Consider the following 23100-nt stretch of genomic DNA (forward strand, 5'->3'; position numbering starts at 1 on the left):
TATCGATATAGAGACAATGTATTGGTTATACATGTAATAGACTTTTGACAACTAGAACTTTTGATAAAGTAATGCTTCACTAACACCTTATAGTTAAGCATTCTTACACAATTCATATTTTGGCGGCTATGCTAATGGCGGCGATATCGACCATATCGACGGTATCGATATCATGCAACTACATATGTTCGCATAGGAAGCTAAGCGTTCTTCTGTATAATACTCTTGCATCGGTATATCTCTCTTATATTCAGCATTAAACATATTAAAAGTGAAAAATTATAATCAGAGCAATCTATAATAAATATTCATTTGTATCACCGATCCATCATTTCCTTCCAATAACTTTACTTGAACTTTTTTTGATTTTCATGAATGTTTCATGAATAAAAATTAGCTGTTCGATCGAAACTCTTTAACATAAACAATTTCAATCTATTCGATTAACTATCTTGACTCGGTCTTACCTCGTCGAAGTTTCGGACAAGAATGAACTGTCCCCTCGAATTCATTCCCCCTTTGGTTTCGGGTCTAGAATAATCTAAACACACGCAGGAGAGAAAGACGGTTCGAGGAAGGATAGAAATTCGTGACTGTCCGACAGGGAAAGGTGTTATAAATAATTAATCGAAGCTATGGTGAACGAAAAGTAATAGTTTATTTTAGCGTTGATGCAAGGGAAAAAGCCCGAAGGCATAAAAAACCCTTGATTTAAATTATTGAATTTACAATATTTGAATTGTTAATGTGAGTGTGTCGCGTGTGACTTTGATGATTTTTTCGTGTACACGAAGGTCGGGCGCCCGTCAGCGATTAATCGCGTGACACCGGATTTTTTAGGAAATAATTCCCAGATTGTAAATCGATCACGATGGTACGGAATAGTGTTCCGTTGGAATCTTCTGCGCGAGAAGACGTCCAGATGATATATGTGATTCGCAAGAATCACGATGACACGGAATAGTGTTCCGTTGGAATCCCCTGTGCGGGAAGATATCCAGATTACCAGGAATCACTGTGTTGCGGAAACTGAGTTCCGATGGAAACTCCCGCACAAGGAGATATCCTGCCGTCGTCCGAAACGTCTGATTGTTTTACTATTGTCGAATTACGAAGTCCCGTAGTCGAGACAAAAATTACTGTCTTTTAATACGCGGTATATTTCCTCGACCGGTCACGACCGTGGTTCGAAGCCGACTCCCTAATTGGGGCCCGAGCGCCGTATATCCGTATTATAAACATTGAAACGTTATCGGTTTCTTCGAGTCGAACGTGCCGACGAACTACATAGAGTCCGTTCTACAAATAAATCGTAATAAAACGCTCTAACATTAGCAATAAATAAGTCCGTAATTGATGCGATAAAAAAAAATTTAATAATAAATGTTATAAAATGAAACAAAAGAAAAGAACTGATCAATTTTTTAATTCTTTGCTCTGTTTCACTTATCGCCATTATTTTAAGATGACCTCGTTTAACGCTGTTTCGTTTAGTGCTGGAACTTATTGGAACGTATCCCTCGCGTTAAGCGGGGTCTTACTGTATCTATCCTTTACAGAATATTTGTAGTGGTGAAAGTTTGTTATTATTTAAAAGCCACTCGTCGTTTGAACAATTTTGTTCGTCTAAACGCAATCGAATTGGAGTGTCTTAGTCTTTGTAAAATTGGGTATACTTTAGATACGCTTGTGTATTCAGATTTTGAAACAGAGATTACTGTACATCACGAAAAGTTGGTAAATCCCGTGATATAACAATAACCTTGCAGACAATAGAACGTACAGCCTCTATTTAAAAAAAAAATTATAATAATGACTTGTATGGAAGATTGTCTTAGCAAAATCTCTATCAAGCCAAATTTTGTTAACTATATCATGCTTGTTCCAGAGAAATATTACTAATAAAGACAAAAAATACCGTAAAAAATGTGTCAGTCACGGAAGGTAAATTATTAATTTTTTAATTTAAAATTACAAACGAATCAATGGATCAATGAAAATTGTACGTATAAAATAGAAAGATAAGAAAAAAGTCTGAGTGTTGATTATATTTAGCATGAATTCATTAAAAAAAAAATGATCAATAAACAAATCGACGTGGATTACAATATAATTACAAATAATCTATGTAAGGTTCTATTCTGACTTATTTTCATCAGAAAAACTTCGTAAAAATATTCGAACATTTTTAAATCTTTCAAGCTATACGCGAGTCAAACTTGAATACTTTTCTTTTTTATATTGAACGTCTGAATCCGTCCATAAATTCCATGAAACCAAAATTTGTTTTAATAGTCCGGACTTTCATCTCATATTTTACAATATTAATTTCATACGATATTTGATACTAAAATACAACACAAAATTATTGTTATTATTTGAAACTGTTTCGCAATCCTTTCTCGAATAATATAATATTTAATAATCCTAAAATTAAAACAGTACACAACGTTAGGAAAGGAAAGAAAATATACATAAAGAAAGAATTAAAAGACCGGAAACGTTTAATTTAAATTAAAAAAGCAAATAGTATGAATACTTGGTACATGAGCGTTGTGCATAATAATCATTCATGTTGTTATTTGATTGCGTTTTACATCGTTCATAAACAATATTCATAAAAAGTTGTCAATTGGAAAAGTGAAAAAGTGTCCTGCTTCTAGCGGTGTATGCCACGGACTGGAACGGCTACGAGCGTTCGTTGATCTGTGTAATGTACAGTCGTGGAAGTGTTCGGTACAAAACAAATGAACACCAAAAATAAAATAAAAAATTTACTATAAATATTCGCTAGTAAAAACATATCGTGTATCACAATTGGTAAACATGCCAATTGCCAATTTATTTGTCATTAATGTTCTAAACTGTACCGCACAGGAAAGTGATTAATACCTTCTGATTAATTAAATTATAAATCGGTACGTTTTCAATCGCTCGTGTACAATTGATAACACGGAGCTTTGTGAACGGCGCGTATCGCTAGAAAATCAATCGACACGTAGATATCAATTGGCACGTTAATAGATGTTAGTATCAAAACGGAAAAACAGCTTAACGAAGAACAGAAACTCAGTCAAGACCAAGTACCGATATGCTTCGGTTACCGCTCCCTACCGTCGCAGAAGTAACTCGAAAGTACGATGTTCAGAATTCCGCGATACGTACGACTTCTCCTGTTCCTATGCACTGTTTCTACGATCTTATGTGCCTTTTTTATTATTTCTGTATACATTGCTGACAAAAAAAATGACGAGAAAACGTTCGCAATACGGACGGAGGATCGAAAGCAAACCCTACAAGTGTCGATGAAATCGATGAAGGAACGTCTTTTTAACGACGACCAGGTACGTTCGTGTGCAGTTGCCGTGAAACTTGACGGGAAATGTTATATTCCTCTGTTTGTAACCCTTTTAATATAATTGTTTTATGTATCGCTCAAAGATACTTTGAAAAATATTCATTACAGAAGGTATATTTGTAAATTGAAATATTTCTTTTAAAAATGAAGATAAATATCTGAGTCGAAACATGTTTGAACGTGCATATTCTTGTTCTGAAGATTCTTTTATTACGTAAATTCATTTTATTAAAATAATACTGAGTGGGTTAATAATACCACGAAAATAAAATTACTCGGGTTCCTTGGTTTTATTGTTAATAAGACGATATCACCAAACTTTACGTTCTTCCCAATAAGGTACAGATGAATATAATGATAGCAAATAATTTTGTAAAATATGGAGGGATGAAATAGAAGTTGATAACGTTCTATATAGCATTTCGTTTAAATGCCTATTTTTTACATCTAGTCAAAAGTAACGCTTCAACGGATATTGAATTTAAACTCCATGAAAGAATCAGTAAGCGACTACTTTACCATTGGAAGGTTGAGATTTGAATTTCTCTCAATTCCATCTTTCTTTCAATGATTATTTCGTATTAAAAATGTAACACCTTGAAAGGGGTGGTTCGGGAGGTGACTTGAAACAATTTTTTCCTTAGCGAAAATGTTGTCCGAGGCTTTGTTAAGCAAATATTAACAAAAAACCCCGACCAATCAGAGCGCGCGTATACCGTTGGAGCGGCCGCGGTAGCGTATAAGCGCAGCCGCCTTTCGCGTAACCTAAGCTCCACCGGCATACTCGCGCTCTGATTGATCGGGGTTTTTGCTTAATATCTCCTTAACGAAACCTCGGACAACATTTTCGCTAAGGAAAAAATTGTTTCAAATCACCTCCCGAACCACCCTTTTCAAGGTGTTACAACATTTTTGGACACCCTGTATATAAAAACATTGACATTCCACAATTATTTGCTATGTAAAATAAAAATTCTTAAAAAGAAATCTTTTTTTTTCGCGTGAACGATAATAGTCCCTTAACGGTATCAGATGGTATATGGAAATTGAATATAAGACACTAATTTTATCATAATTCTAATTATATCTATGATTTATCTGTATCCTCACGCTGTATACTTCACTCTTTCGTGCAAAGGTATATCACCACTATCTAACTCTCAAAAAGGAAGGCGGTGATGCGGCGAAAGATATAATTCGCAAGCAAGAAAGTGGCTTTGAGCGACCAATTGATTTTGATCTGTCCAATTGTAGGGTCCCCTCGTAGGTTTCCGCTTGGTACTAACAACAACCATTAATACACGTCTTTATTCGTACTAGATTCGTAAGATGACATTGCTCGGAAAGTGGCTCGTATCTAGCGAGGGTCATTCTCCACCACCGAAAATTAATACGAAAAAGGGCCCTTATTTGATTTTAATTTGGAAGCATGGAAAGTTCTTGGAACGCAGGCACATCAAACGATTTACAAACAATGAGTTAATAACACATTATTAATGACACATTATATTATACAGTGACGCATTATACCTTTATAGAACTCAAGACAAAATAGTATTTAGAGGGTTCTAACTTTAAAAAAAAGAGGAATGAAGAAGCTTTTCAATCTCATTTGATTGAAACGCCAAAACAGATGAATTACATAACATGAAAGAAATATTCAGAAATAATACGAGTATCCAAGTTTAACTTAATAAGTATTTACATTACATTATTTGAACTTTAATCAGTGATGTTAATATTTGTTTATACTCGACTGTTTAAAAAGAAAAACAAATACTTCGTATATTAGGTACGAATAACAGGACTGCCTTTTTGAAACATTGATTTCGGAGGTCTTTTCTAATTAACAGTTTAGACAGATGTCTTTACCTACAAGGCAAAGCGTCACTGTATATAAAATAAAAGAAAATGATTATTTATTTAACAATTTCAACGCGAATTAAATTATCAATTTAATTAGCTTCGAACTTGAATATGATGAATTGAATGTATTGAATATGGTGACCTCAACTTATAGATACCTCAATTTTTAGATTCTCACCTTGGGAAAATTGTTCAGTGCAAGACTGTGTATTAACGTACCAATCGACAGATTTAGACACTGCAGACGCGGTCGTGTTTCACTTACACCTGACAAAAGACGTGTCAGAATTGCCAGCGAGACGTCGACTGGATCAAAGATGGATCTTTTTAACCGATGAATCACCGATGCATACTTTCCTCTACGGAAGACAAAAACTGTCGAACTATAATGGTTTCTTTAATTGGTCGATGACCTATCGAATGGACAGCGACGTTCCGGTACCTTACGGACGAACGATTACCAGATCGTACATAAATTCTCAGGACGCAGATTTCCCGAAGAATTATATTAAAAAATCAAAAACTAAAGTTGCTACCGTAATGGCCAGCAATTGTGGCGGTACGAACGGCAGATGGGACTACGTAAAGGAGCTCAAGTCGTTTTTAGGAAAAGATCTGGATATATATGGAAAATGTCTCAACGGTAATACAGCCGCGTGTCCGGGTCATTTCGATAAGGATTGTCCCGCTTTAAACGAATACAAATTTTATCTAGCTTTTGAAAACTCAAACTGTAAAGAATACTTGACGGAAAAAGTATTCTGGCACGGTTATCACAAATCGGCGGTTCCGATAATAATGGGTGCGCCAAAGGAGGATTGCGAGCATTTATTACCGCCTAAATCGTTTCTTCATGTTAACGATTTCGCTAATCCGTCCGCTTTGGCGAACTATCTCCAGTATCTTAATCGTCACGATGACAAATACTTGGAATATCACGAATGGCGTAGATATTTCAAAGTAATTAACGAGCATGGTTATTTCGGTAGCATTTCGAGGCATTACTGCCGAATTTGCGAGGCTCTTCATTACAATGTTCCTAGTATTAAGGTATACGACGACATGGAGTCATTTTGGAATAGAAAACAAGATTGTGACCTCTAATTATTTCAAGTTTGACCATATAGGTATTACAGATAAAATAGGAGGGACATACATGGAAATGTCCCATTGCTAGAAAGAGAAAGGAAACCGCTGTACCGTATCTATCTTTATCTACTAACGCGTACGCCGTAGCAGTCAGGCTATTAGCTGTTGAGTTAGCTCTACAGGGTGTCCCAAAAATGTTGTAACACCTTAAAAGGGGTGGTTCTGGAGGTGATCTGAAACAACTTTTTCCTTAGCGAAAATATTGTCCGAGGCTTCGTTGAGGAGATATTAACGGAAAACACAGACCAATCAGAGCGCGAGTATACTGGTGGAGCGCCCGCAGTAGCGTATGAGCGCGGCCGCTTAGCGCATAGTCTTCGCTACGCACGCTCTGATTGGTCAGTGTTTTTCGTTAATATCTCCTTAACGAAGCCTCGGACAACATTTTCGCTAAGGAAAAGTTGTTTCACATCACCTCCTAAACCACCCCTTTCAAGGTGTTACATTTTTGGGACACTGTATACAGGGTGTCCCCGGATTAGTGTAAGAACCGTTACAAACCGGAGATTGGTCGGTGGTTTTTCGTTAATAATTCAAAAACGAAGCACCATCCGACATTTTTGTAAAGGAAATTGTGGTTCAGAAACGTCTCAGCTACCCCTCATTTCCGGTTCTTACACTAATTCTGACATCCCGTATATTACGAGTTTATAAAACGTATACAGCTGTTATATTATGCACTTATACAATTTATATATTATATAACACTATTAACGATAAAATATTATAAGAAAATAATTGAAAGCTGAGTGAATTGAATTGAATGAAGAGTTAACGTTGACAAGAAGACCTCTGTTTTTTTTCTCTTTTTAGCTATGGCTCCAAATTCCAATATCTCAACACATTTTCATCCTAATATCTTAAACTACCTTTTGTAATCATTCTTTTTAAAGAACGCAGTATTAGTAATCGCAGTATTCACTATGAATATAAAAAGAACATGCGCTTACTAATTCCAATATGAGACAGCATGAAGCTATGATCAAATAAGAAGAAACATAACATCATTATGTTTTAAATCACTCAATTATTAACAATGCTTGTGCCACAAGTTTTGATAATACTTACTGTAATGAAGAATTAATTATATTCAAAAATTGGCATGAATCCTTCCCTCTTTAATTTCACAGATACAGTATTATGTACTATAATAGGTATAAAATGTAGTTTCACTAATTATTAATGGATAAATTGGCCCTAACTTATAAATTCAATAAAAGACATATTATTTTGAAACAAGCATCAGTTTAAATGTAAATGTATGTATTTTAAACGTTTCGATTTTATATTATGTGGGTCATATTCAATAAAACAATAAAAAACAACTATTAATCTAAAGTAATAAAAAGATTTTTGGACTAAATTATGTTTTTTATGATGTTGTACAGAGAATCTAGATATTACAGAGTTAAAATGTTTAAAACACATTTATATTTAACCATCTGCTACATAATTTGTCAAATCAAGGACCTATGTGAATTGAATTGCACATGTTTTTATTACCTTGTATTATTGTGTAATGTGCAAGCATAAATTTATGTATATTTAATTTGATGTATAATAATATCAAGTTATGTAATATTAGTTGGACTAGAAAGTAACGTCGTTTTTAAATACTTGTTTATCACTCAACTCGTTGATTTTTATCGATCTGGCAATGAAAATTTGCACAATAGATGACAAAAGGCTGTTGATAACGATGGCGATTGTATAACTGATTAAAAATAGAAATTTATTAAAAATCTATTTGAATTTAATGTAAAAGAAACGACATTACTTTCCAATCTATCTAATATAACAAGTTTCATCTTATAATAAAAATGATGTCATTTTCAACTATGTTTACATTAATGTACAAGTTGTGTAACGAAATATTTAGTCTGTAATATGTTAGAAATAATTCGTCAGATTTTCAAAATATTTTTCACGATCCAACACGATATAATAATTGTGTCGCTACATAAATATACAATATTTAATATATATGTCGAACATATTCTGAATAGTATTAATTAATTATGTATACAAAAAACTGTTACACTATAAATCACATAACATACTATTTATTTATCGATAACCATTTTATAATGACAGCATAAGGTTAGAATGTCGCAATGTGTTTTAATTAATATCGGAGATATCGTTATAAATGAATTTAGATTCGTGTTACGTAAGGACTTCCAGCAGTGTTTATCCATCATTCCAAGACAAGATCGGAAAACTATTTACGGTGAAACATTTAATCGAAAAATTTGCAAAAATGTGGGTTATTTGTATAGATTCGTAGCTGTTCCAATGCATAGTACCGTAACGTCCAAAGTTTGTCACGTTGCCACGATACTAAGCCGAAAACAATTTGTTTCTAAACCGCGGTCAAGTTTTTTCCCAGTATTTTATTACACAACACATTGTACTCAAACTTCCGTTTCTATGGCTTTGGTAAGGTTTAAAGGACACGACGACCATTACAACGGCGTAACTGTCGATTCAAATGAAGAATCTTGCACCCCTGATGTGTTTGCTAAACGTCTTACAGGTGGGTAACATAATACTTATATCAAAAATTTGGAAAATGCTTTCTTTTTTAACAATGTTTAAATATTAACTATTTTACTTTCTTATAACATTTAACAAAATTCAGTACAAAAATTATTATTTAAGAGTTAGCGCTTGAATTTTAAGTATGAATTTATTACAGTTTCTTTACAAGAGTGGATAAAAGACAAGAAACGCACAATATGGTTTCATGTTTATTTACCGCATACTGAATGGGTACCGATACTTGTAAAGGAAGGATTTAAATTCCACCATGCACGAGAAGAATACGTTACACTGTATCGGTGGTTAGTTACTGATGAAGAATGCAATGTACCACATTATGCACATACAAATTTAGGTGTTGGAGCATTTGTATATAATGAGAAAACTAACGAGCTTTTAGTTATTAAAGAAAAATATACAAAGAAAGCACCATTCTGGAAATTGCCAGGTGGTTATGTAGAACCAGGTAGATAATTTTATCATTGATTAAAAAATTTATTATCATATGATAATAGTTTTTTGTTATTATAGGCGAAGATTTAGAGGTAGCTGTGAAAAGAGAGGTTTTAGAGGAAACTGGTATTCAAACTACTTTTAAATGTTTAATAGGTTTCAGACACGCCCATGACTTTGTATTTGGTTGTTCTGATATATATATAGTTTTCTATTTGTCTCCTACTAATGTTGACATTAAAAAATGTAATAGAGAAATTTCTGAATGTAAATGGATGAAGGTAACAATTTTCATTGAAAACTAACTTTCAACAAACTTACACATACCGCCACAAAATTACTAGAGTTATTGAGACTATGTATTTGTGGTAATATGGTCGTTTCTGTATGCTGAATATAAATTTACAAATTTTTTACCTATTACTACTACTTTTTATTATTTTTTCAGTTCAATGATTACATGGAACATTCAGAAGTACATGGAAATAATAAATTAATTGCAAAAAAAATGATGGAGTTCTGCAAGCACAGAATGGGACTTACTGTAGAGTACGCAGTTCATCCTATTTTGAAAAAGCCTATATCTGTATATAGTATATCAAAAATTGATAAAGAACAATCGTGTTCATTAACAAAATAATCAGATCATATATTCAGACTTAAATTGAAATACAACAAGTTCTTGCATTACACACTCTTAAAGTTATTTAACTTTAATTAAACTAATGTTGCCAGCTTTGGAATAAATTAACTACATACGTGAATAACTTATTGTATATATATTTATAACTTGTATGAAGTATAAGGCAATACAAAATTGTATTTATTTTAGAAAATAAATAAATAGAACTGAAATAGGAGTTTTGAATAAATATAGAGAATAAAAAAGAAATAATCTAAACTATATAGCATGCTCATGTCCTCATTTCTTCATATGATATTAAAAAAATATATCTATATGTATATAGCATATATTGAATTTTAATGAAGAAGTAATAAATGTTCACTAGATGCAAATGCAATCTATACAAATAGGCAACTTCTCTAATTAAGTTACCAGAATAATTTAATCACTTTATATATATATATCATATGAATGCTAAATGTTTTTAAATAACCTTTCAAATTATTTACACACAAAATTACATATGTCTATATATATATATATATATGTCTAATGTACTTACAGTTTTATGATTCTCTTAGTGCACACTCCTTTTTAATACTAAGAATACTACTTTCACTGATGGAAATAGAATGTATTTATTTTTTACGTAATACTTATAGTATGTAATATGTAAAAATATACCTATATTTTTTAATCGTTGACTAAATTATATATTTACTAACAGTATTAATAAATTGGTATATATTATTTTTGTATGGACGTGACAAATTATAACTCGTTATACAGGGTGTCCCAAAAATGTTGTAACACCTTGAAAGGGTGGTTTGGGAGGTGATTTGAAACAACTTTTTCCTTAGCGAAAATGTTGTCCGGGCTTCGTTGAGGAGATACTAAGCGAAAACCCTGACCAATCAGAGCGCGAGTATGCCGGTTAAGCGTAGGCTACGCGTTAGGCGGCAGCGCTCATACGCTACCGCTGCCGCTCCACCGGCATACTCGTGCTCTGATTGGTCAGTGTTTTCCGTTAATATCTCCTCAACGAAGCGTCGGACAACATTTTCGCTAAGGAAAAAGTTCTTTCAATGTGTTACAACATTTTTGGGACACCCTGTATATAAAATAAAATTCTGTCTTACATACTGCCAACTGTAGTTTTTGGTAGAAAAATATATGTAAGAAAACGGAAAATAATTTTTTTTTAATTAAAACTCAATTATATGAAATTGTGTAGCATACGAAGATTTAGATGAAAATTAGAAAATATTACGCACTGAATATTTATCAAAATATTTTTGTTCGAAACATTTCTTGAGGACGCAGCTTTACCCCAAACGCAGCTTCCTTCAGCTTTGTTTATGTACTTCCTTGTCTCACTTTAGTCCAAATTTGGTCAATGAGTGCAAAGTGTATAAGGAAAGTGGAATATATATTTATTTAAGGTTATATGATACCATTTTATTGGTTGATTTTTTAACGATTTAACCGATTTTTTCCTGCGAGAAGAAATAAGTGCGTCAATTCACGAAAATTCCTACAGTCAGTGTAAGAAGTATTCGTACAGCAACCAATTTAAAATAGAAACTAATAAGAATAGAAATAAGAGATTAACATTAAAAATAATAAACTTTGATTTACGCAAAATCTACTCTAAAAATATGTAGGAATGTTGGGTAATTATTTCTTTCCCTAAAATGTATTAATGAAATAAATATGTGAAGTTTTATTTTGAATAGGTTCCTGTACGAATACTTATTACACTGACTGTATGTAGGAAAGTAATCACCGCAACAGTAAATTTGTTGTCAAGATGAGTAAGATGTACACAACCGCCAACCACTCCGACAAAGAGTTAAAGGAGCAAGGAAATCGTCTTTTCAATCTGCACAAATACGAGGATGCTGCGTACTGCTACACCAAAGCAATTGTGAGTGTCACTACGAATCTATGCAGGCAAGTTACGACACTGCATCTCATTCCTGCAGATTAAAAATCCATCCCAAGCGTTATACTTTACGAACCGGGCGTTGTGTCATTTAAAATTGAAACGATGGGAATCATCCTGTCAAGACTGCAGACGTGCTCTTGATATTGATCCATGTTTGGTAAAAGGTCATTTTTTTTTGGGTCTTGCACTTCTGGAATTGGAACTCTTTGATGAAGCTGTTAAACATTTACAAAGAGGTACACACCTACATTTTTATTCCGAAATTCTACTCTTATTTCAATCCCTGCGTAGGATATTAAAATATAACAGTGTCTGGATCAATCCTGATCTTTTCTAAAATATTTCTTCTGCATGTTTTGTGCTAAGCTTTGGTGCTAGTAAACTTTCTTTCTTTAAACAAATGAATGAATGTCAGAAATATTGTAACGTTTACTCAACGTTTAGGCAATATATGCAAAGAATGTTATTTGTCCATACTGTGTATCTAGTTAATACACTAGGCTGGATTTTAGTAATGGTGTTCATGAATTTTTACTATGCCATCTCCTAAAATGGATCTAATTAAAAGCATATACAGTCCAACCTCCGTGACTTGAACCTCAAGGGAAGAGCTAATATCTTTGAGCTATGGAGATTTAGTTTTATCAAAGTTTTTAATAAGAGAGAATTAATTAATGAAAATTTGTCATATTGAGACTTCGTACAAGGATTAATATTTTTTTACTTATAAGAGCTCAACAAACAAAGAAATATTCAATTCTTGGAAATAAATTACAAATTGCATATGTATACATACTAGGCATGTGCGGGCCGCCCGACATTCGGGCTCGAGTCGGGCTAAGATAAGGTCGAGCGGGCTTGAGCGGGTCCCCGAGACATGCGAAGTCTCGAGCTGGTCGACTGCCTCGCCAGGCTCGTAACTCGTAACTCGTTCGGACGAGTTCGTAAAAGATTGTAGTTCGGATGAGTTGCTGCCGATACTCGATGAATGTTGTTAAGGCGATTGAGTTGTGGTGTAAAGTGTAAAGTTATTAGGATGAATAAAAAGTTCTTTCATTTTTTAAGTTGTTTCTGATTATGCAATATTTTGAAGTCGTTACAATTACTTTGTATGCAAGTGTTATGTATCATTTTTAACCGACTTCGAAAAGGAGGAGGTTACTCAATTCGACATGTATATTTTTTTTTTCTAATGTCTGTTCACCGATTACGCCAAGATGGCTTGACCAATCGGAATGAATCCTGTTGCATCTTGTAGAGCATGCCCCCCCGGTGGTCCCATTATCACGACTTTTTGCGATTTGTCATTTTTTACCCGTCTTTTACCAAAAAACCGTGATTTTTAGGTATGCTTGCCGATTACGTCGAGATGGCTTGAGGAATCGGAGTGAAACCTCTTGCATCTTGTCGAATATTTCTTCCAGTTGGTCGCGTAAAAGAAACATTTTGTGATTTGTAATTTTTTAGCCGTTTTTTTTAAAAAACAGAAAAATTTTGTCTTGCTTCTTACTCCGAGACGGATGGACCAATCAGATTGAAACTTCTTGCATCTAGAAGAGCATTTGCCATTTGGTCCCATAACAAAACATTTGTCCTTAGTTTGTTTTTTACCACTTTATATCACTTTTTGCATTTATATCGCAAAGAGCGTACTATTTCACGGATGTTTGGCCTGAAATCGATGAAATCCCTTACATTTTGCTGCCGTACAGGTTTTCGCGATGATCACATTTCCAAAAATTTATGAATTTTTTAATTGTTTATAACTATTGCTATTGCAAAATTCCTTTTCTTTGCTGAAACTCGGCACGGAATTAACCGATCGAGATGGAATTTTCCGCATTTCATGATAGATGAATTCGTGATGTTCCCATTTGCAAAAATGTATGGACACTTCCATTGTTTGAAACCATTGTTGGTGCAAAATTGCTATGCTCTGGTGTAGCTCAATAAGGAATTTACCAAACGCAATCAATCCTTTCACATGTATTCCTAATAATCCCATTTGCAACAATACAGGGTGTTCCAAAAATGTTGGATGTTCTTGAATGGGGTGTTTTGGGGGGCTGATTTGAAACTATTTTTCCTTAGCGAGAATGGTGTTCGAGGCTTCGTTAAGGAGATATTGACAGAAACCTCCGACCAATCAGAGCGCGAGTATGCCGGTGCAGCGCCTGCGAAGCCTATGCTACTCGTGCTCTAATTGGTCGGGGGTTTTTGTTTCTGGAATATCTCCTTAACGAAGCCTCGAACACCATTCTCGCTAAGGAAAAATTGTTTCAAATCGCCCCACTCCCCGGAACCACCCTTTTCAAGGACCTCCAACGTTTTTCGGTCATCCTGTATATTACTCATAACTATTGTTATTGCATGAAACCTATTGGTTATAGATTGCCACTAAAAAGAGTGAAATAAAATAATTTTTTGGAAAAAAATTTAACCGATTTCGAAAAAGGTGCAGTGAAAAGCATGAAATAATTTCTATTTAAACTTCATTGTTATTCACCGTCGTTTGATGAATTTGGTTAAACTATTCAATACATTATATTAAATGCAATGCACATTTTTCAACTACCGAACAACTACCTACAGATACAAGTACCAAATTTGGTTTAACTATCTGTTGAAGGAACAAAAAATATGAACTGTAATTATTGCTATTATACGTATTCATATTCATACAGTATTTTCATGGGGAGAGTTTATACATTAGCAGTAATCAATTTTGCCGCCCCTCCCCTCCAAAAAAGCCCAAAATCTACTCAAACTATATTTCCGTGTACATACTATATACATTAACTATTAATTCCACATAGACAATAAACATGTATACATTGATAGCATTCAATATTGCCGCCTCTACTAAAAGCTAACCCAAACCGGAATTAAAAATTTTTTACATCTGCGCCGCCTCCGAAAAATGTGCATTGCATTTAATATAATGATATTGAATGGTTTAACCAAATTCATCAAACGACGGTGAATAACAATGAAGTTTAAATAGAAATTATTTCATGCTTTTCACTGCATTTTCCCATATTTTTAAGCAATTACATCTAGAGCTAGTGCGTATTCATATAAATTAACTAGAAATTATTTCATGCTTTTCACTGCACCTTTTTCGAAATCGGTTAAATTTTTTTCCAAAAAATTATTTTATGTAGCTTTTGAAAATCTCTTTCATATTTAATTATTAGTAACATTAATTTATTGATGGTTTAATTTTTTTTTGTTTTAGTAAAATAATTGAAAATTTTGAGAGTTACGAGCCGGGCGAGGCAGTTGAGCAGCTCGAGTCTTATCGGGCCCGGGCCGCCCGACACGCCCAGGCCGCTCGAGACTTCGCATGTCTCGAGGACCCGCTCGAGCACGCTCGACCTTATCTTAGCCCGATCGATCGTGCGGGGCCCGATACTCGGGTCGGACTTGCACACTCCTAATACATACATAATATAATATGTAACGGGTACATACATATAAACATAATCATAAATCATGTTAGGTTATTACTCGTTATTATTTCAAAAATTTTATTCTACTTTAATGTGTTAATTGGAACTAATGCTGAGAATACATTTTCTTCAATATTTCTTACATCTTTGTATGAAAGTTTGTAGAACATTCCAATGGCTAATATGTAAGTATGTACTTCAACTACTAGAAACATGGATAATAAATGTTTAACTTACAGAGGTCAGGCAACTTTAAATTCAAGTTGCAAAGGTAAAATAATGCACCTAAATGTATGACAAATAATTTGAGTTAAATAATAAAGTTAGATTACATTTCGATCTGTAAAGATTTCCACAAATGAGTGGAAGGGAATAAACTAAATTGTAGTGCTATAGAGGTTCAAGTTTCATGAGTTTTGACCAAGGTTTGACTCTCTAAACAAACTGATCACTGATGGACAATTTGTAGGAAATAACAATCAATCTTTAATTCTTCTTGGCCATCTGACAGTTGCTCTATACTTCATCAAGGAGATCACCACGTTTATACAATTATAACTATTATAACATTTATAATTCCATCAATTAAACAAATAAAACATTTTTTAAACAATTTAATATGCTATTTGAGTTCTAAAGTATTATCATTATAATTATTTGTATCTCCTATGAAATTACTAGTGAAGCAAACTTTATTTATCGACTTTGTCTCATTCAGATATTGTAATATGACATTTTTTAACCAGAATTCATATACAATGTGTAATAAAATAGTTTTAGTGAATACAAATACATTTTCTCTTTCTTGCATTTTGCTAGAAAATGCAATCTTTCAATATATGATCATTTTGTTCTTGTTCTTATACAAACAAATGTCATTTAGAGTATTTAATTGATTTAACAGTTAAAGTCAAACATAGATCAAAATAGATCCAGACACTGAAAAACATCTAATGTAATCTAGTTGTTTTGAGGGAATTTAGTTGTTGACAAGTGATTCATCATTGTCTCATTATTTTTATAAAATGATTGTACATTTTATTAACAATTTTGTTTAACATATTTTTTGTATGTCGTGAATCTAATATTAATGATACTACTAAAATAAATATTACAAATTGAAAATCACAAAAATTTATTATATTTTCTGAAGAGGGGTGGGAACTACATTACATGCATACTAATATAATTAGTTTCATAGTGCACCGAATTTATGTAAGTTTATTGTTTTTTAAAAATAGTTTACATTCTATTGTTAAAAATTGCTTTATGTTTTATATTATTCTACAATAGCAATATTATTAGAATGTAGCTATATGGAAATATTTTGTGAATATTCTTTTTTATGGTATTCATGGTTTTTACGAATCTGAAACTTGTCCTTCATGTGATTACTGACTTCAAACAACGGCATAGCTGTGGATTTGGCAAAGGAGCAAAAACTAAATTATGGAGATGATATGACCAGTATTTTAAGACAAGCACGGAAACGTCGATTTCAATTAAGGGAAGAACAAAGAATTGCCCAAGATATTGAACTACAATCGTACTTGAATCAATTGATAGTAGAAGATGCCGAACGAAGCTTAGCTGCTTTGAAAGAACAGGAAGCAACAAAAGATGCAAGTGATAAAACTGAAGGAGAAACAATATCTGGAGAATTTACAAGACAAAAGGAAGATATAGAAGAAAAAAGAGATACATGTATGGCTCGCCTTAATGATTTGTTTGCAAAAGTTGATGAAAGAAGAAGGGTGAGTTTATATTTTTTAATTCATATTAAATTGTTTAATCAGATATAAATAAAAATAATTGTTATATTTGTGATTTCTATGAATGCATTGAGTAGAAGAGAGAAGTACCCGATTATTTATGTGGAAAAATCAGTTTTGAGATTTTGCAAGAACCTGTAATTACACCAAGTGGAATTACATATGAACGGAAAGACATTGAAGAACATTTGCAAAGGGTAGGACACTTTGACCCAGTTACTAGAGTACGCTTAACTCAAGATCAGCTGATCCCTAACTTAGCAATGAAAGAAGTAGTAGACACGTTCCTTCAAGAAAATGAGTGGGCATTACATTATTAATATATATAGTTAGATTACTGCCATATTTGTACGATAAATAGCTATATATCTTATGATTATTTCTGGATCCTATTAAATTACACAAAAATACGTATCATTACATTATGAATAGTAAATAGATGATGCATTTGTATAAAATTCAAGTCAAACTTTTGTTACTTTAAGTTAATGTATTCAATTCATTATTATCATAAAGTTTATTAAGTATATTAAGTAAATAAAAAAATTTACTTTATAAGCGTTCTCTTAAATCTTAAATGTCTATGTATTAAAGGTAAAAAAACAGCACAGTACCCTTAAATAGGTTATTAGGTGATATGTGTCATTGTATGCTACAATTGTATATCTTTCTTTCTCATAAATAATAAATAAAGTGTGTCATATATATTATTATTGTATATTTCTTTTTTTGTATATACAAAAGAATTTTTAATTCTTTATACAATTATTCTCATTTAGAAAATGATAATATTAATTTGTGATAAAGAAAGTATAACTTAATTTAGATGTTTTGAAATGTTTACTTGTGTTAGTACACCTGTCATACAATCTTATTTCTTGTTACGTCTAGTTTCATTTTTCAAAAATCAATTATTCTTGTACAAACAACATGTATTATACACAATGTATAAACACAACATTAATATGCAATATACATAGGCTTCATGTGTTTGAGATTTGTTTAATAAATTTGTCTTCAGTGAGCTATATTTGATGGAATAATGAAATTTAATGTAATCAGACTAGTAATTCCAGCGACGATAGGTGGGATATAATATTGATAAAAGGTTGGGCGCGTTGCAGCTCCCATTAGAAGTACAATCCAACCTAAGAAATATAATGCGCTAGCCAATACTCGTGATCGAATTCCAAGATAATTAGGAGGAATTTGTAACCATCCGGATGTACTGCATGCTACTAAAACTATCCAGCTTTGATATAATAAAGGATCTTCAGTAGAAAGTCTCATATCATAACTGAAACAAATATAAAACAAATCTAATATGATAAATAATCAAGCACGTATTTCTGTTCTCAACATATTAGAATGACAATGTGAAAACAATTTGTTAATAATCTTGAATAATTATACTGACATTCTTCATGAATAAAATAATAATAAAAATAACATGAATTTTATTATTAATAATTAGAATTTTTAATGTACAAATGAATACAAACCTGAAATTCTTCGCCCAAACAAGTACAGATGGTATAGCTGGAATAGCAGTAAAACACCAAAGCAAAAACAGAATAAGATGATTGAATATTTTTTGTCTTGTATTTTCATGTTCTTTAGGGTCTTTTATACTTTTAAATCGTCCCATCCAGTTAAAATGTTGTAATGAAGCCATTAACAATTCTTCCAAATAGTCTTCATACATTCTTGTTAAATTTAAAAAGTATAGAAAAACTGAAATTAACATAGCTAAAGCTCCACAAGTTGCAGGAATTAAAGATAAAACAAGAATAGCGGTAATAAGTGGCAACTGATTTAATCCTCCAAGTAGCCAATCTGACCATGTTGTTGAAAAGGCTATTGCGCGTGCTAGAAACCTAATAAAAAATTGATTAATCCCATTTTAATTAATATAGTTCAGGTATATAATTAAATATTTTTACCTAACAGCAATACTGTGTGCTACTGAACCAAGAAATATAATGGTACAGCATAGTCCAATGGCAAATACACAAAGAATTGCCAAAGCAATTAAACATTCGAACATTAGGCCATAATAATATGATAAAAATATTGTCACCAGTAGTATTGGTATTTGTTCATGATTGTGATCGATTCGTATCGATAAAAATATTAAAAGTAAACTAACAATCGTTGTATATAGAAGGTACCAGCGATCTCTTACGATAATAGAAATTTTATCTATGATACCACTTTCATGAATGGTAATTGTATAGGAACATACAGGATCAAAAGTTATCCTTAAACTTGGAAAAACGTCGGAATATTTATATTTGGTTTGAAGTTTCATTGTTTTTGGACCATTATCCCTAAAATATTAATCATTTTATTTAGCATTTTGTAACTTTAAAATTTGTATCCCGCAATATACTTACACATCTGTAAAAAACTGAATTTGCGTAATGCCAATACTCCATGGTTCAGATAGTTCAACAACTGTTTGATATTTTGGATCTATACATTCAGATGCTTTAAGTTCAACTGTTATAGCATTTACAGGATTATCAAAAGTAATATAATATCTGATATGTCCAATATCAGATTTTTTTGCTTGCTGTTTTACATAAAAATTTTTCAACAGAGGTACAATGCCCATAATGGGTACAAGTCTTGTATCGTAAGAATACATATCGATGTTTACTGCAACATACTTTTCAAAATTATCTGGAGTAATTCTTACTATAATATGTGTTACACCAGGGTACTTTATTTCCTGTAGATTTAAGTCAACAGTTTTTCTTAAACGGTGTAAAGGATCTGGCAACATTCTCGTTCTATTCGTCAAGTTCCAGCCCCAGTTACTAATAAACACAGTTAATTGTGAAAGAATATTGTAATAACAACTCAATGGCTTGAATATTTTACAAAAAAAAAAGAGAAAACAAGGATTATTACCAAACTCTGGATTGCCCTTGTATGATAGATGCTGTGCATGCAAACAACCAATCTTTCGATTCTAAGTTCACAGTGTCAATAGTTAAATGATCTTTTTGTCCATTAAATCTAATCATGAGATAAATAGGGGATGTCCTTTTAGATAAATTTTTATTATTCCATGTATAATGTCTTCGAATATCTTCTATCCACTCACCACCAGGTTCAAATTCTACTATCTCTTTGTGATGATATAATCTCTTTCCAGAAGAACGCTGTAAAATTAATAATGTTAGGAATATTGTATTGCTGTTGTATAACACATATATCTAATATATAATATAGTTTCTTAGTTAATATAGTTTCTTACATGATAAAGATGATACGATAAAGCCTGCATTCTCTCATCAATTTTGGAAGAAATTTTAGGAGACTTTTGAGAAATACTAACAGAGTCAAATAATAAACGCACAATAGAGAACACTAATTGTTTGCACCAGAGTATACTTAAATGATCTGTAGATTTCCACACATCTGGTACACTGGTAGAAAGGATATTAATATCAGATGTAGAGTCTACAATTTGTGTTGAGGTCACCAGTGTATCTCGTGGTCCACCTCCTATTGATATCGTAGTTGTTCCAGCATCCTTAATTTGACTTAAACGTCTTTCCAAGTTATAATAATAACTGGCAAAAGTACTGTCTAGTACTAACGAAGGTGTATGAGGAGTAGCCAAAGTAAGAATAATACTTGCAACACTAGCATTTATATTTGGTGTTAATAAGACAGAACCTTTAGCTATAATACCTCCCTAAAAGGACAGAGTACATCTTAATGTCATCATTATAATAAGAACACTATCTCTATACTTACTATTGAATGTCCAATAAGTACAATATTCTCTATGTCGGATTTGTACAAACTTAAAATTTTTTGTATACAATACGAAACATACAAAGTTACTTCCATTAGTACACCTTGGATTAATAAATAAATCAATAATTAATACTCAAATGTTATTAAATCTATTGTAAAGAAATTATTACTTAATATAATTAACAAATACTTAAACTACTCAAAATATATGCCTGCTATAATTTATACCTCCATATAAGCCAGAATAATCTTTTCCTAATGACACGGTGAAATAGTCAAAATGAAATGGAGTCCTATCTTTTAAACTCTTTCTTAAACTCACAGATGCAAGAGACCTAACTAAAAAAAAGATATATTAAAAATAAGTTACATCTAAGATACAAATGATACTACAAATGAATTATAAAAAACCTTGTTCATGAGATCCAGCATTTCCTGGAATGAAAAGTATCGGTATTCCAGTGAAATACATTCGTCTAAGTTTTTCTGTAATAAAACCTTCTCCATACGCATATAATCCATATCTAGGATATTGTTCTTCTATTTCATTATCCAAGGATACTCTCTAATATTAATAATAAATTTTATAAATTATATGAATGCATAGTACAATACAAGTAGTAAAGTCACAATCTTTATAACATAAAAGTATGAATAATGATATAGATAATTATAATTAGTGGTTTTTTAACTATTTTCTTAAGTTCAAGTTAATCAATTAACAGTAACAAAAAAATTAGTAAATTATTTTGAATTAAGTTTAGTGTATAAAGTGTACACAATTTTTGTTCATTTCCGAAACCAATTACTATTATTGTCAATGAAGGTATTATTAATAGTGTTTTTTTTAATAATATTTATGACAGTTCAAATTATTGATTTGTTCCGGATATAATCATTTTCAAACGGTGTTATATAATTAGTACAGTTCGTATAACAATTGAGAGGAATCTAACTACGAAGAGGGTTAAAATAAAATAAGATTATGTTTACCTACCACATACTGTGGATATTCAAACATATATGTCATGTCGCAAGTATTTTCTTCAAAATCCGTAACATAACGAGCAGCTCCAAGTATGTACAGTAAAAAGAGTAACATCAAAAATAAAAAAGATGTACCATAAATTACTACAGAACGAATTTGAATCATGTTTCTGAATGTTAAAGCTTCAATATCAGATCTTACACTGTTATGCAGAATAAGCTAAAATTTAAATAACTTCAACGAGGGAGGCAACTCATTAGTCGAAGTGAATTTGAATAAAATGAGAAAGATGTTATTCTCATTTATTACTTTTGATTTGGAGTAGTTGTATCATGTTGTTGTATAAAACAATAGTGTAATATCAAAAAGAAAAAAATAAGTTAGAGTAATCGACATATTTAAGTTGCATGTTAACGATCACGAATGCACACGAATGATAACGAGGTAGTTAGTACACCGCAGTATTGTAGAAGCAGGGCCGGTTTTAACAATATTGGCGCCCCGGCCAAGATTATCGTAGCGTCCCTTCAGGGGTATATACAGGGTGTCCCAAAAATGTTGTAACACCTTAAGAGGGGTGGTTCTGGAGGTGATCTGAAACAACTTTTTCCTTAGCGAAAATATTGTCCGAGGCTTCGTTAAGAAGATATTAACGGAAAACACAGACCAATCAGAGCGCGAGTATACTGGTGGAGCGCCCGCGGTAACGTATGAGCGCGGCCGTTTAGCGCATAGCCTTCGCTACGCACGCTCTGATTGGTCAGTGTTTTCCGTTAATATCTCCTCAACGAAGCCTCGGACAACATTTTCGTTAAGGAAAAAGTTGTTTGAAATCACCTCCCGAACCACCCCTTTCCAGGTGTTACAACATTTTTGGGACACCCTGTATATCGGTGTATTGATATATTAGGGACACCGGACTGCGGCGCCCCCAAAAATCTGGCGTCCCGAGCAATTGCCCCCCCCCTCCCCCCTTCGCCGGCCCTGTTCAGATTGCCCTGCACTTGACCGGCAGTCCATCTGTTATTGCAAAATACATATGAATTTTTTGAGACTCTATCACCTATCGCATCCACCAATAAAAAAATTATTGATACCACGTTACGTCCCCTTCGAAATCAAACAACTCTTGTTTGGCACTTTTCTTTTTCTACTACTAAAAATAATCAAATTA

At 32.5% G+C, this 23100-nt stretch overlaps 4 protein-coding genes across 9 annotated transcripts; 3 read left to right on the plus strand and 1 right to left on the minus strand.

Moving 5' to 3' along the window:
• Positions 1–640: 640 nt before the first annotated feature.
• Positions 641–7262, plus strand: LOC128874267 (alpha-(1,3)-fucosyltransferase fut-5-like). The gene is made up of 3 exons (XM_054118817.1): positions 641–3344; positions 4679–4836; positions 5395–7262. Exons 1-3 carry the CDS (start codon positions 3141–3143, stop codon positions 6326–6328), a joined length of 1296 nt encoding a protein of 431 aa, XP_053974792.1. The 5' UTR covers positions 641–3140; the 3' UTR covers positions 6329–7262.
• Positions 7263–8283: 1021 nt separating this feature from the next.
• Positions 8284–10231, plus strand: LOC128874268 (uncharacterized). The gene is made up of 4 exons (XM_054118819.1): positions 8284–8909; positions 9072–9380; positions 9446–9648; positions 9816–10231. Exons 1-4 carry the CDS (start codon positions 8480–8482, stop codon positions 10005–10007), a joined length of 1134 nt encoding a protein of 377 aa, XP_053974794.1. The 5' UTR covers positions 8284–8479; the 3' UTR covers positions 10008–10231.
• A 1100-nt stretch (positions 10232–11331) lies between these two features.
• LOC128873498 (E3 ubiquitin-protein ligase CHIP) lies at positions 11332–17874 on the plus strand. Of its 5 annotated transcripts, none has more exons than XM_054117109.1 (5): positions 11332–11537; positions 11767–11919; positions 11978–12176; positions 16809–17146; positions 17242–17874. In XM_054117109.1, the coding sequence occupies exons 2-5, from the start codon at positions 11803–11805 to the stop codon at positions 17482–17484; spliced, it is 897 nt and encodes a 298-aa protein (XP_053973084.1). In that variant the 5' UTR covers positions 11332–11537; positions 11767–11802; the 3' UTR covers positions 17485–17874. The 5 variants fall into 5 exon arrangements, with proteins under 5 accessions (XP_053973084.1, XP_053973083.1, XP_053973081.1 ...); XM_054117108.1 differs by having other exon boundaries at positions 11336–11665; positions 11729–11919; XM_054117106.1 differs by having other exon boundaries at positions 11336–11665.
• Positions 17863–22403, minus strand: LOC128873497 (GPI inositol-deacylase). Of its 2 annotated transcripts, XM_054117104.1 has the most exons (10): positions 21936–22403; positions 21350–21503; positions 21167–21277; positions 20936–21039; positions 20430–20873; positions 20081–20334; positions 19561–19986; positions 19108–19494; positions 18667–19041; positions 17863–18461 (listed from the first exon to the last, which is right to left on the minus strand). In XM_054117104.1, the coding sequence occupies exons 1-10, from the start codon at positions 22089–22091 to the stop codon at positions 18182–18184; spliced, it is 2691 nt and encodes an 896-aa protein (XP_053973079.1). In that variant the 5' UTR covers positions 22092–22403; the 3' UTR covers positions 17863–18181. The 2 variants fall into 2 exon arrangements, with proteins under 2 accessions (XP_053973079.1, XP_053973080.1); XM_054117105.1 differs by lacking the exon at positions 21936–22403 and having other exon boundaries at positions 21167–21273; positions 21350–21487.
• Positions 22404–23100: the final 697 nt, after the last annotated feature.

Source organism: Hylaeus volcanicus, chromosome 3 (genome assembly GCF_026283585.1).
Source record: "Hylaeus volcanicus isolate JK05 chromosome 3, UHH_iyHylVolc1.0_haploid, whole genome shotgun sequence".
Classification (NCBI taxonomy): Eukaryota; Metazoa; Arthropoda; class Insecta; order Hymenoptera; family Colletidae; genus Hylaeus; species Hylaeus volcanicus.

Coding starts and splice junctions, on each gene's coding strand:
- LOC128873498 (XM_054117109.1), top strand. CDS start 11,803: ATGAGTAAGATGTACACAACCGCCAACCACTCCGACAAAGAGTTAAAG. Junction 12,177..16,808: donor TGTTAAACATTTACAAAGAG/GTACACACCTAC, acceptor ACAACGGCATAG/CTGTGGATTTGGCAAAGGAG. Junction 17,147..17,241: donor AAGTTGATGAAAGAAGAAGG/GTGAGTTTATAT, acceptor TGCATTGAGTAG/AAGAGAGAAGTACCCGATTA.
- LOC128873497 (XM_054117104.1), bottom strand. CDS start 22,091: ATGATTCAAATTCGTTCTGTAGTAATTTATGGTACATCTTTTTTATTT. Junction 19,987..20,080: donor CAAGGGCAATCCAGAGTTTG/GTAATAATCCTT, acceptor TGTGTTTATTAG/TAACTGGGGCTGGAACTTGA. Junction 19,042..19,107: donor GCACACAGTATTGCTGTTAG/GTAAAAATATTT, acceptor ATTTTTTATTAG/GTTTCTAGCACGCGCAATAG.
- LOC128874268 (XM_054118819.1), top strand. CDS start 8,480: ATGTCGCAATGTGTTTTAATTAATATCGGAGATATCGTTATAAATGAA. Junction 9,381..9,445: donor AGGTGGTTATGTAGAACCAG/GTAGATAATTTT, acceptor TTGTTATTATAG/GCGAAGATTTAGAGGTAGCT. Junction 9,649..9,815: donor CTGAATGTAAATGGATGAAG/GTAACAATTTTC, acceptor TTATTTTTTCAG/TTCAATGATTACATGGAACA.
- LOC128874267 (XM_054118817.1), top strand. CDS start 3,141: ATGTTCAGAATTCCGCGATACGTACGACTTCTCCTGTTCCTATGCACT. Junction 3,345..4,678: donor GTCTTTTTAACGACGACCAG/GTACGTTCGTGT, acceptor TATTCGTACTAG/ATTCGTAAGATGACATTGCT. Junction 4,837..5,394: donor AAACGATTTACAAACAATGA/GTTAATAACACA, acceptor CTCAATTTTTAG/ATTCTCACCTTGGGAAAATT.